Source organism: Megachile rotundata, chromosome 12 (genome assembly GCF_050947335.1).
Source record: "Megachile rotundata isolate GNS110a chromosome 12, iyMegRotu1, whole genome shotgun sequence".
NCBI classification, from domain to species: domain Eukaryota; kingdom Metazoa; phylum Arthropoda; class Insecta; order Hymenoptera; family Megachilidae; genus Megachile; species Megachile rotundata.
In genome coordinates, this window is record NC_134994.1 from 8,839,870 (window position 1) to 8,853,285 (window position 13,416).

At 41.5% G+C, this 13,416-nt stretch overlaps 1 protein-coding gene and 1 long non-coding RNA gene across 5 annotated transcripts in view; one reads left to right on the plus strand and one right to left on the minus strand.

Moving 5' to 3' along the window:
• Positions 1-534: 534 nt before the first annotated feature.
• Positions 535-13,416, plus strand: part of lilli (AF4/FMR2 family member lilliputian) — a 144,770-nt gene continuing 131,888 nt past the window's right edge. The window contains exons 1-2 of one of the 2 annotated variants that reach the window (XM_012283006.2): positions 535-867; positions 4,589-5,115. In XM_012283006.2, coding sequence (XP_012138396.1) covers positions 5,054-5,115 — 62 coding nt within the window. In that variant the 5' untranslated portion in view covers positions 535-867; positions 4,589-5,053. Of the gene's footprint in view, positions 868-1,042; positions 1,697-4,588; positions 5,116-13,416 lie in introns of those variants that run through there. The other variant, XM_012283007.2, reaches the window with a different exon arrangement.
• LOC143265482 (uncharacterized) lies at positions 7,277-12,502 on the minus strand. 3 transcript variants are annotated; one of them, XR_013040088.1, is made up of 4 exons: positions 10,409-12,502; positions 10,212-10,324; positions 10,015-10,127; positions 7,277-9,462 (listed from the first exon to the last, which is right to left on the minus strand). It is a non-coding gene; the product is annotated as an uncharacterized LOC143265482 (long non-coding RNA). The 3 variants fall into 3 exon arrangements; XR_013040087.1 differs by having other exon boundaries at positions 7,277-8,052; positions 8,137-10,127; XR_013040086.1 differs by having other exon boundaries at positions 7,277-10,127.

Below are 13,416 nucleotides of genomic sequence, written 5' to 3' on the forward strand. Positions count from 1 at the left end.
ACAAAAAGATCATACGGCCGGGAATTAAATACAAAAAAGAGAGAATAATAAAAATCGAAGTTAAATTATGAATGTAAATAGTTAATGACTTTTTTATCTACTATCATTGTGATTTTCCTCGTACCTCTAGATCCCTAGCGTTATATAATATTTCAGGCAATCAATAAATAAACACTACATTGAAACAGTTTTGCAATTTATTATGCATGCTTAATCGTAACTCTCATCGAGAGCAACGAAGCAATAGAGAAAAAGGTTATCGATATTGTTTTAGAGTTTAGAACAAGCGTCGAGAAGCACGTGCCCCGTTCATAGGCGCTCATAGGCGTTCATAGGCGCCGCGAACGTATACCAAATGATATTGCATGATTAAAGAGGAAGCCGGTTGTGATGTGCGCACGCGTCTCAGGGCTGGACGTGTGCGTGAAAGTAGCGAACAAGAGTGGGGTTCGAGGGCGGGTGTGGGAGCCGGGGTGGGGGGCAGAGGGGTGGAGCAGCCGTCGTCTGATGACACCTGTGGCTCGACCCCCACGATCAGTTCAGCCGCGACCGTCCACGCGCCGTCTCATTGTGACATTTTTGCACAGCCGCCATTCAACCTATACATATGTACAATTTCGCACACTGACATTCGTACGTGCATGGATGTTCACAACCAGTGGTCGCGTAAATTCACGTGCATAGAAGTATGCATAGGAACGCGAGTAGGCGCACACGTGCAAACGCGCGAATAATTTTTACCCTTTAAACCACGTGACAGACCGTCGTAACGCATCTGCCATTACCGTGAGCTAAACTGTCATTGTGCGGTCTTCCTATAGGAGATACGAAAAGGAAGAGGAATCGAAGGATCGATCGTTCTTTCCAGTACGTATCCACGGATATCGTGCTACTCGACGATCGACCTTTTACGAGTGTATTTCTTTCTCCCCATATCGACCAGCCTTCTGTTCACGTACGCCGTCCGCCGTTGACAACTGCGGCCAGCTCCCTCTACCCGTTTCGAGCGAAACCTTTACACGTTTGATTCTTGAGCGTTGATAGATGCTTGATACGATTGACGCCTATGTGGTAGATCCTAAGAACAAGGTCGTCGATGTAGAGCGTTACTTTCTAAACGATAAAGTACCTAGTTGGATTATCGAGATACAAATGTAATCCGAGCTGTTTCATTTCCGTAGCAATTGTGTTCCGTGCATTGCCGAGCGTATCGTAATCCTCGCGCTTCAAATTTTGTCGTACGCGAAACTTTGTTCGCTCGTTTAGGTGATGCGTGATCGATTAACGCGGTTAACGTCGACGCGTAACGAGTCGATTTACGAATCGGGTGTCTTCGAACCGCGATCGAAACGACGTTTCGTAAATAACGAGCGTTTTCTTGGTAGTGTTTCTTGGCACGATCTTACGAACGACCTTATTCCTAGGGAATGATCGGTGGTGTTGCGACTGTGCACAAGAAAACAGAACGTGGCCTGTATGCCCGGCAATGCGAAACGAAAAAGGAGGAGGGGCATGTTTCTCGCGCGTGTATTCGCAACGTATGTCGCACGGCTCACGGAAGCAAAAGATTCCAGAAATTGTGCTTGTGATCGCGCGTACTTTCGTGCAAGCAACAGTGAAGTACACGCTAACGACGCAGATATATCTAAAATCGTTCGAAAAACCGTGGATTTATAACTATACAATACATATATTTGTGAGTATCCAATATTTTCCTTCCGAATTAACTTTCATCTTTGACCAGTCACAAAGTATGTACGCCGTTAATGCTTTAAAAGGTCTTTACAGATTACTCAACGATAACGAAAAGTTCCGAGTGAGAATTTTGTGAATGTTTACAAATATATCGTTTACTCGATTATCGCTAATGACAATCATCCGGTTTAAACGTGCATCGCGTTTAAAAAATAGCTCGTATCGTTCGCGGCGCTATCTCTTCGTTCCTCCTTCTCTTTTTCCTGCTTTTCTTTCTCTTCGTTTCTCTGGCGATTGCTCGGTAAATAAGATGCGTGTTATATCTACGTGTTTCGGATGTACATGTGTAGGATAAATAAGCGAAACTGTGTTGCGTACCAATAGCCAGGAAAGTGTTGGTACCCACTACGTATCTTCGTCGAAGATCCGACAAATATAGATACTCGTGGTTAGATCGTGTGCGAACACTTACACCAGGTTAAAACGGTGTAGAAAAGGAGGTGAAGGGGAAACGCGCGTGGCAGAGATGGTAGAGAGGAAATAGTGTGCAGACAGATTCCATTTGTATTAAACAGAATCTCCGTATTTTAAGTAGGACTTTTCAATCGATTTCGCGTTTTCTTTTTTCATTTGAAACTCAACATAATTAAAAAACAAATGGACAGATAGTTCTAACTATCTATGCATGTAGTAAATGAATAAATAATCAAGCGAGACAACGACGCATCATACGGTACGGTTACATACGGTGGCATATTCTTCGGTGTGAGTATAATTATGTTTGTATCGTTCGGATTAGGTAGGGATGTGTTACGTAGAGTTAGGAGGATCAGTGGCAGAGACTAGGTGGGAGAAAACAGCGTGGACAGGTTACGTTCGTGCTAAGCCGAGTCTCGTCGCCTCGCATTCCGAGACGCGGATTCCGGAGCGGTTTTCTTTTAGGAAAGAGAAGGAGAGAAGGAGAAGGAGAACGAAAGAGAAGTGGAACGCTTACGGTACCGATTTTCCAGCAAGCATTCGAGTCTCTCGGGTTCGTTTTTTTCGTAGTAGACCGGATAGTCGACGAGGGCGCTTTTTTCTAATTCGATCAGCGCCGCGCATAAATACACGGCCAACTATAAGGGTAGAACGTTCGTTGCACCTACAACTGCTTGTCGACTGGATCACGATCCCACTTAGCGTACGTCCTTGAATCACGTAACGCTTTTACTCCTCGACTTTTCGCCTCGTTACCCAATCTTCGAAAACATCTTGGTTCACAGTTGGAAAAAAGTTTGCAGCAAAGTTTCTTAAATATAATACTCAGCTTAGGATTATGATCTGTGACGCTGTTGCAATTGAAAGAAATTTTTTTTCTGTTTACCGTTCAAAAATCTTGTATCGTTGTAATTTTGAAAATGAAATGCACGCGTAAATTGGTTGTATGAAAACGTTATCGAGTGGACAAGCAGATCATTTGTCCTTGTTATAGCGGATACTTTCGAGTTGGATCGCTGGTGAGAACGGTACATCGGTTCGTAAAAGGATTGCGGTCTGTTCGCGAGTTTTTATCGTGTAAAGCATTATCACGATTTAATACGCGATATGTGTTTTATATCGAAGGCATCAGATTATAAAACGTCGCATAAAACTTTTGACTAAGACTTGTAAATCGAATTCTGTATTATATTTAAAAAAGTAAAAAGGATTAACCGTTAAAACTATATCTTGATTTTTGTTGTATCAATAATTTTAACACGCATTTGACTCGAGAGTCGTAGAAGGCACAGTGAAAGTGCATAGACGAGTCAGAAACCTGTGGGAGAAAGGAATAATTATAGCTTATGACATACTGTTGCAATGGATGACTCTTTGCGTGCTTAATAGCATATTTTTTTCCTTTTACATTACGATTCGTAATTTTGACTATTGTTTCTGTGTCGGTACACCGCTAACACGGTCAATTCTCACTACGCTGGATTTTGTTAAAATCACTCCAATAAAACAGGAGTTTCTATAAATTTATAAAATAATGTTTCTTTTTTTAATGGTATTTGAGTAAAAGTGTTTAAAAATTCGTTCATAATATACAAAACATTACGAATTTGCATTGACAGGTCAATAGTCGCCATCTTGAAATCGTACGACCAATCGTGAGATCGGATAAGTAACACGTGGTCCTCGAAGCACGGATACAGTGTAGTTTACGAACGGTAAACCAAACGCGAGGGACAACACCGTTGGCCTCCGTCGCTCCTGCGTTCTCTCCCGGGTTCCCTTAGTTTATAAATAAACGACGTGCTCGATGGACTCACCTGGCACGTTCCGCTTTCAACTGTGACACTTATCTTAACATTTCTTCGCTGGAACACACGCGCATGCATCGTTATTTCCGACCGTTGAACGAGTCTCTTCGCGACACGATTCCGGCTTCCGAATCTTCGAGTGAAAAATACGAGTCGTTCGATCTAGCCTGTTAAGTTTCTCGCGTTTCGAATGCTACACCGAAAAAACGAGACAATCCACCACTACGAATTACAACGTTTCCTCGAATATCGACCGCAAGAACTTTCACTCGACCGTAGTTCGATTTTTGGCGCGAATCGATCGTTCGCAATAACCAGAGAGTTCGAGAGTGGAAAATAACCTGTGATCGTAACAAATGGAATATCGAATAATTGAACGATTAAATTTTTTGCGTCGTTAACCTCTTTGATGATATCGCGTAAAAGTTTAGTGGGCAATTCTTCGAGAGAATCGTATCGTTAAGTGGCCGAAGGGGAGGGGTTGTGTTTGATAGGCAACCATGTTTGGCAACAGTGTTCGCACGTGTCGAGGAAGCTCGCCAGCAGTTCGAGGGGAGGTACGGCGCGCGTCGGAAGGGTGTTCGTTAAACGAAAATTTCTGCCTTTAGGTTAACGTAGAAGAGCCAGAGATACCGGAAGGATCATCGAGTGTCGTTTAACGATCGTTCTCGAGCACGTGAATCGACGATATCGAAGAAAATGAGAAACCTATCTGGATAATTGGCGAGAGAGTAGTCTGGTAAGACGTACCGACAACTTGTTGACAGCGTTGCCTGGTCGTTATCTCGACGGACGGTTCTCAAGGAGATCGTTACACGTAACCTTATGAAACATGGTTATCCAGTTGGCGATGTAACACACGGTTTCGTGATATGATTTTAACGCGGGTGCCAAGTAGATTTTCTAATCGCGGTACAGTTTTTTTGTGCGGAAAAACGATGCGCCGTGCACGTAGCTAAACCGAAGCATATCGTCGCTACGGTGAATGGAAAGTTAACAGATCACGCGACAGTGATGCAGTGCCGTAGTGTCAGTGCCAAGTGCCACGTGCCCATTGCTTGGATTACTTGAAGATGCCGTCGTCCGGTGGATACTATGACGACAGAAATCCTCTCCTCAAGGGCACCTTATCGAGGTAAGTCCTACGTGATTCTCTTTCGAATTTTATCCTACTTTCGCGTTCGTCCGGCTACCGACACCATACATCGACTCACTGGACAAACCAGAGTATCTGGATCGCGTTCCTTCATGGAAAAAAAACAACTAACGAGTACGAACGATCCTTAACAGCGCGTTGATAATGACCGGGAGAAAAGTGTGACATGAAAGATTCATTTTACCCGATCACTCGACCAATGGGTTGATCTCCTTGGTGTCTAACCGGTCTGTTCGTTCGTTTCTGTTTTTAAATACAGTTGGCCTCTGCTCGACCGACTATCTCGATCGTGCAGACTGTGCGTCGCTTAAATCGAATCAAACAATTCACCTTTTCTTCGTGCGTTCAACCGATTCTTTTACTATTTTCGCGAATAGAAAGTTGCTTTACGAAAACACTCGGCCATAGTAAATTTCGATATAAACGCGATATAACGTTTGGCTGTAAAACTAGCGTTGCTATACACGCGTGATTATACAACGCGACGATATTAAGCGTATCGATATACAACGTGTCGATACACAGCACGTGTCTGTGCAAGGTATTGTTATACAACGCGTTGCAACATAACGTTTGTCGATGCGAAGCTTCTCGGCAATAAATTGCGATATAGAAAGACGATCGACAATATCTATTATGCGTGAAATACAAGGTGTCACTGTTTCACTGGCACGTTCCAACATCAAGTTGACGCCGCGGCGCTAATTCGCTCTTCCTGTACAGCAAAGTCTTCCTGAATAGAAATCACGTCGCGGGAAATACTCGCGATTACGATTCGCGGAATCGATCTCTCTTTTTTTCATCGAATTACTATCCGTTCTCGACGGAGATCGATCTCTCAGACGTCGAACACGCGTCGCTTTTGGTATCAAGTTTACAATGCACGTATGCACATTTCGTGCGTCAGCTCGCAAAGTTAATTACGAGGAGGCGAGCGGCGCGGCGCACGGAATAATACCCACGTAATTCTGTTACATCTGTTCACGGATTGTGTGGGAGAGCCGGGCGACAAAGTATTTCGCGGAATGATATATTGATGCGAATTAGTAAAAACGATACGGTAACGATTCTGTCCGCTTACGAACGTGCTCTTTACGAATCAGCATAATTATCGCGTACGTCATTTGTGGATTAACCCTTCTAGCTGACTCCATACTTATTTAAAAGTAACACGCGTTGTGGTCGCAACTTTCTACTCGGACTAAACTATCCTGCTTACGCAATACGTAGTCGAACGTAGCTTTTTAATATTTCCATTGCATCGAATTGGACTAATTTTCTCCTTTAGAATCTTCCTCCCGTTTGATAATTGATTCAAGCTTAAATATATTTCGTAGGGGGCTTTTTAAATTCTCACGTGGTTCGAAAAGGATTAAGATCGATTCACGTGGAAGCGTAACGAAGTGTATCAGCTGACAGTGACCTAAAAACTGATCGTATCGTTAGGAGACCCGGTGGTTTCCGCATCGGCTGCGAATAAGGCCGATTAAGCGAGGCAAAAGCCGCGACAAGCTCGAGATGCTGACGCGAGCAAGAATACCGTTTCGAAGCGATTTCGTTCATTTTCGAGCGACCTAGAAAACAGTCGAACCATCGAATCGAATAGACCTCTCCTATGATCGTTTTTCGCGTCGACTGCAACTAGACCAAGAAACGTTAGGTTTTTGAATACGATTTCGAGAAAGCGAAACAGCGGCCGAACGAGCGTGCAACAAGTACTTCGTGATTAGATCATCGTCCTTGACCTCGCTTGCAACAGGGAAATTCGACGGAATTCACGAATTAACCAAGCAACGTAGCGGTTTGATCGGGCTTTCGAAATTCGGAGACCACGGATCTGGGACAAGGTCAGCTGTACAAAAATTATCCTGCCTCGCGTTACGGTCATTTCTTGACCATTCGACGTGGAAATAGATTTAGCGATTGAGTTTATTTTTTGGGAATCTAGGAGTAGGTCTGGTCATCTAGGACTATACATTTAGTTGTATTGGAATGAAAGTAGAGTTTCAGAGATCTAGGTGAAATAGGTGTAAACACATATGTGTGTACATGTGTGTACATATGTGTTACATGCGTGTACATATGTGTGCATATAAGTTCTACATAAATACACATAAACATATAATATTTATCTTCAACATATATTTATACCAATGATCATATAATACCAAATAGATTGTGTTTTAAATTTGGAACACGGTCACGAATAGGTTAAGAAAAAGTCAGACAAGATAAATGATTTCGTGACTTTGAAGTCGTGAAGTATGTAGTAAGTTGTATGACGAAGAGAAAGTTGCCTTGAGGAATTTGCATCATTTTGCTAGAACAGAAGATGAGTTTGTAGCACGTAAAAATGAAAGAATAAATAAGCGAACGAATGGGGAATTGAAATCGAACAGTAACAGTTTATTCGAATAACAGTTGCTCGATGAAAATGGGTTAAGGCGTCGATAATGGTATTTGGTGGCAGTAATGGCTCTATAACGATTCTCGGAACATCTCAAGATTCCTAGTACGTCGATTAAGGAAAAGAAATTAAAGATTCACAACTTTTTAACGAGCATCAGTGACGTACCATTTTTTCCGAGGGGGAGACCTCGTTAAATCGCGCCGATTCATTAGAGAAGTTTCGCGCGTTCTCTTACGTATTTACGCCTGCCAGTGTCATAAGTAAACTCTATGTACACTATCGTCCATAAGTATTTGCCAAATTTAGAGTATTCTAACTCCACATTGGAAGGTTAAAGAACAATTAAAGATCCAGGAATTGTTTCGTTAACGTAGATATTAGTAATTAAAAATCTGTAGAATTGCAACCCTCACAAGTTGTACAAGGATCACCCTACTTTCCTATTTCCTCAACTTTCTCCGATATTTTCTCTCCTTTTGAAAGACCTCTCATCCACCCTTATTTCCCTAAAATACAGAGATTATTTCGTCAAGCAATTACAAAATTACGAGAAAAGTTTCAGTAATAAGATTCGTAAAAGGGCGAAATACTTATGAAGCGTAGTGTAGTACGTGGCCGCGTATTATCGACGATACTCGTGCCCCGGGGTGCATAACTCAGTAATGGTCCCTGGTGGAATTATAGCCAGCCGCGAGTACATTCTCTCCAACACAACTAACGAGTTTTCACGGCTGCGTTTGTTTCGACAATTTGCCGCGCGTGGGCCAAGTAAGGGGGATTCGAGGTACCGGTGGAGAGCGTCGGAAACGTGGAACGAACTTCCGGTTGAAAGGGCGCGATAGACAGAGAGAAACTGAAACGTCTCTTCTCATTATCGCCATGAAACTCGAAAAGGACACGGCCTTTGCCGTCACTCTGTTCAACGTCATTCAATTTTCCTATTCATGAGGACTGGTAATCGTTACTGCGCCCTTGCGATAACTCTGTGGCGATATAACGCGAGGAAGTCTAACAATTTTGATTTATAATCGGATCTTGATCTGTTTGAATTCTGTACTGTTAATATTTGTTCTTATGGTCAGTTGTATATACTATTTGCATATTGTCGCTATTTCAAGCTATAAAGTCCTCAAACAAGAACTTTTAACACTAAAACTACCAAACCGGTCAAATGACCGCTTCACAAGTTTCTTATTATGAGCTACACGTTTTGTTACATTTCTTGAAATGAGACTTGATTTTCATCAAGATAAAGAATAAATATGTCTGCTAATTTATGTGTGGTTGTTTGTTTATTTATTTTTCAACTTCATTTTTAATTTCAACTCAAGTACACATTATATGTCGGTAGGTTTGGTGTAAGATTCTTATGGCCAGTTGTATATACTGTTTGCATATTGTCAGCAATATTGTCCCTATTTCAAGCTATAAAGTCCTCAAACAAGAACTTCTAAATTCTGAAATGATTTTTAACCCTTTGCACTCGAAGACAATTTTACTGTTTGCAAACAGCAACTTTGAAATATTAATTAAAATGTTAAATGACTTCTTTTGAAGTTATTATTTCTGTACTAATAATTTCCACTATTGTCTATTTCACTATGTTTATACATCACATAAGCATTATTATAGAATTAGTTAAATAATGCTTCTTTTAAATTATTGTATTAAATCGAATGGCGCCTCTCGAGCGCAAAGGGTTAATTTGAGTCTCTCAGTTGTTACATATTTTGAAGTTTCTAAATCGAATCAAAAATCTCGAAACAGCAACGCACAGAAATCCGATACGCGGAAATGTAACGCTTGCGATATAATGCTCGGTGATACAACGCATACTCATTACGTTTCAGCATCGAATTAACTATTCCGAGCATCGCATATTCGCTGGGAACAAGCGTCGGAGTTGCGTAGAAAATCTGCAAGAGGGAGAATATTAAACGTCCATCATAACCTGCGCGCGGATAGTTTCGATCCAGCTCGATGAAAATAAATGGATTCGTCGTAATCGAATTAATTGTCGCGACGCGACGCGTTGAATCGCGCGAGCCAACGCTCTGTTCCTCGCGTCGCGAACATTCTAGCGATAACCGGTGTCTGTTGTCGTTGTCGGTATCGAACGTAGGACGAGCGTGGAATAAGAGCGAGATAATGAGAAACCGGCGTTGGAGGAAGGGGTGGAAAACAGGCGGTCGGAGATAGGGTGAAAAGGTCGCGGTCGACGAGGAGAAGGTAGAGAAGATAGCAGTGGTGCCCTTTTATTTTCATTAACGTGCTAGAGGGTGTTGGAAAACAGACTATAAGGTCTTTACGCTCTTTTCGACGGTTTTTACGTATTTGATCACGACGTAGTTAACAATTAACCCTTTGCATCGCTTTGTTTCTATGTGGCTCAACATATAAGTCAGACAAATAGATTGTACATGCATATTTGCTGTTCGTAGTAAATGAAAGATTTGTCACATACTCACTGTTGCATTTGAGAATCTATTTTGTGATCTCATGATCTATTTTGTGAATTAAGTTGGTAGATAAAATTAAGCAAAGATTGCTTCATGCTTTGTTCCTATGTGGCTCGACACATCTTATAAGTCAGACAAATAAATTGGTTGTACATATATATTTTTAATGCTGTTCGTAGTAAATGAAACATTTGTCACATACTCACTGTTGCATTTCAGAATCTATTTTGTGATCTCATGACATATTTTGTGAATTAAGTTGGTAGATGAAATTAAGCAAAGATTGCTTCACGCTTTGTTCCTATGTGACTCGACACATCTTATAAGTCAGACAAATAGACTGGTTGTACATATATATTTTTAATGCTGTTCGTAGTAAGTGAAACATTTGTCACATACTCACTGTTGCATTTGAGAATCTATTTTGTGATCTCATGATCTATTTTGTGAATTAAGTTGGTAGATAAAATTAAGCAAAGATTGCTTCATGCTTTGTTCCTATGTGACTCGACACATCTTATAAGTCAGACAAATAGATTGGTTGTACATATATATTTTTAATGCTGTTCGTAGTAAATGAAACATTTGTCACATACTCATTGTTGCATTTGAGAACCCTTGATCTATTCTGTGAATTAAGTTGGTAGATTGAGCAAAGATTTTATTTAACCTAATGCCCGGTGTTTTAGCTCTGATTGGTAAATCGTTATTAATATTTTCCGGGTACTTTTCTTTGAACGTCGGAACTGGAAAATAAATTCTAAGAATACTTGTATACGTAAGTTTATAATAGGAGCTCGAGGGGGAGCTTCGTAAATGTTCGAAGCGATAAAAAAAGAAACCGAACAATTGAACAGGTGTAGCGAATAAATGTTTCGCCTTGACAGTGTGACTCGCAGAGATAAGATTATGCATGGCACGTACCGAGTCGAGTGTTAATTTTTAGATTTGACGAGCTCGGTAGAGATTGTTGCGAACGAATTTCGAGAAAGGATTTTTCGAAACGTATCGTCACTGTTCTTTGCCCGGTAACGAGCATTTATTAAACAAGAAAGATAAGACGAAGGAGAAAAACAGGTTAGTGTACCAAGAACCGTTGCATACCACCGGAACCCTGTGGTTAAGATAATGAGAAAAGAAGCACGGCGCCACTGGTCGCCTTTCCGACCCTCGCTTTCTTGCCTCTCGTTCGCTTGTCGTCGCTAAAACGAACTTCACGGCTCTAATATGCGACACGCGTGTGCAACGCGGCACAAATTGCTCGTATGCTTCCTTTTTAACCCCTTGCGCTATGTCCGACATCTGATTTGGGGGGACTGTGATCAAATTCGGTGAATTTGGGGATCGCTGGAATCGAGGTTTCGATAGAAGCTTGTGAATTTCTACGTTTTAGATAAAATTTACGTAAAATTTCGAAGTTGCAATTGAGTAGAATTGTACTTGATACGAGTAGAGTTCGAGGGTATTCGCTACATCACCAAAGTAGTAGAGACTTTATTTAACGAGGTTCGTGAATTCAGAAAGAAGAAATCGTTGGAAGATTTTTCAGCTCGGGAAACAAGCCGCTTGACCACTCTTGATAATTCGTCCAAGAGAAAGGCCATGGAAGCGCTTTCGCCGGTTAGCTTATAGTTCAAGTTTTCTTGGCGTTACGATAGGACAAAACAACGTATTCTTTTCTCGAGAAGTAGCGAGAAAGAGGGGCATCCGGATAGAGGCACCGTCTCGATCCTTCGACTTTGCCCGCTCGATAACGTTCGATAATGAAGCCACGATAACAACATTGTTGATAATCCACGGTGAAACTTGGAAGAAAAACGAATAACGACGTACTGTCTGTTATTCTTTCTCCGATCCAAGTGGATGTTAACGAGTTGTCATCGAGTTGGCTGGATACACTTTGTAATGTTAATGTTATAATTACTGAAAATAGATATACCAGCAGTACTTCGTTACGATGTCGCAATTGTGTAATGACAAATCGAAGAATTTTGTTACGCTTAAGGGTTAACTATCCGGTCTCGTTTGTTCTCGGCCATTCTAACCGGCATTTCCAAGCAAAAGAAGCCTCTTGCACTCTTAACACTTTCACCGGCAGATTTCTAACGCAGAACTCGATCTTTCGTCGCGTTCACAATAAACACGCATTTAAAAAAATGAATTATAACGGAAGGCATCTTCGTTGGAATATCGGTAGGAAGAGACGAAAGGATTTTCGCGAGGAAATTGTTGGTAAACATCGTTTCCATTATCGTGCTCGTTACGGTCGCGCTTACGTTGCGATTTGTAATTTTTGCGAAATCGTGGATCGTCGAAGGTATTATTCTCGCTTTTGGCGAGTTGGCTCGGTTTCGTTCGCGGTGAAAGTTTGAACGTTCGAGGTGCATGGCCTCGTTCTACGGCCCGTTATCGACGCGGTGTGAACGCCCCCTAATGCAACACGGTAGCGCTTCACAATAATCTCTAGTCAACTCCAAGACACCATGGGCAAACAGGGGAAATATAGACTAACCTTGGGAAGCACGCGCATTGCAGCTTATTTTCATTTCTTAGTTTGCATTGGCTGCGTTTTATCGATACTGTCACGTGTGGATTGCTACGCATTGTATATTGTCACGTATCGTGATTTCAGTACGTTAGATTTCTACCAGTTGTAATTTTCACGCGTTATAATTTCACGTATCGTGATTTCAGTTAGATTTCTACGTTGTAATTTTCGCGACTCGGATTTCTACGTCATGTGTGGTATCCACAATAACACTCGTGATGCACGCGCAGTACCACACGTGCTATCTTCACGTTCCATTAATCTGATTGGATAAATATTTTTCACCCGACACACGACATTATTTTCCCAAGAAACGTTTCGAAAGGATGATTCTTCGGTTTATCGTTCCCTTTGGTATACGGCACAAGATGGAGTTACTCGATGAATTCCCAAAGAAAACTTGACAAAATAAACGATACTTCCTGAATGGAGCGTTGACGAGAGGCTACCACTTCGGTTGAAAAATCTTCTCGAGTTAGGTCTCATCAGTCTGTTTCTTCTGTCGTGAGAAAATCACCGCGTTCTATGGTGCCTCCTGGCGATGCAAATATCAAGATGTATGTATCCGCGATCGTATGATCGATCTACCTACTGAAAGGACGATCCGAAAGGTTATCCCTGATTGGCACAACCTTCCTTCGTGCTGAATTTTCCGCCATAATTGAATATTTTGCTTTCATAAAAATGTGAATGTTTAAAACCAGTTTTGAAACTACAGACTCTTTTTATAATAACTTGAGCTTAAAACGTAAATGTCGGTCTTTGTAAAATCCTCGTTAAATTTTCTTTAGGTATTTGTTGTAACAACCATCGAGAAATTTCGCGTTTGGAATAAAAACGATCAATGAAATCCTTAAAAAGAG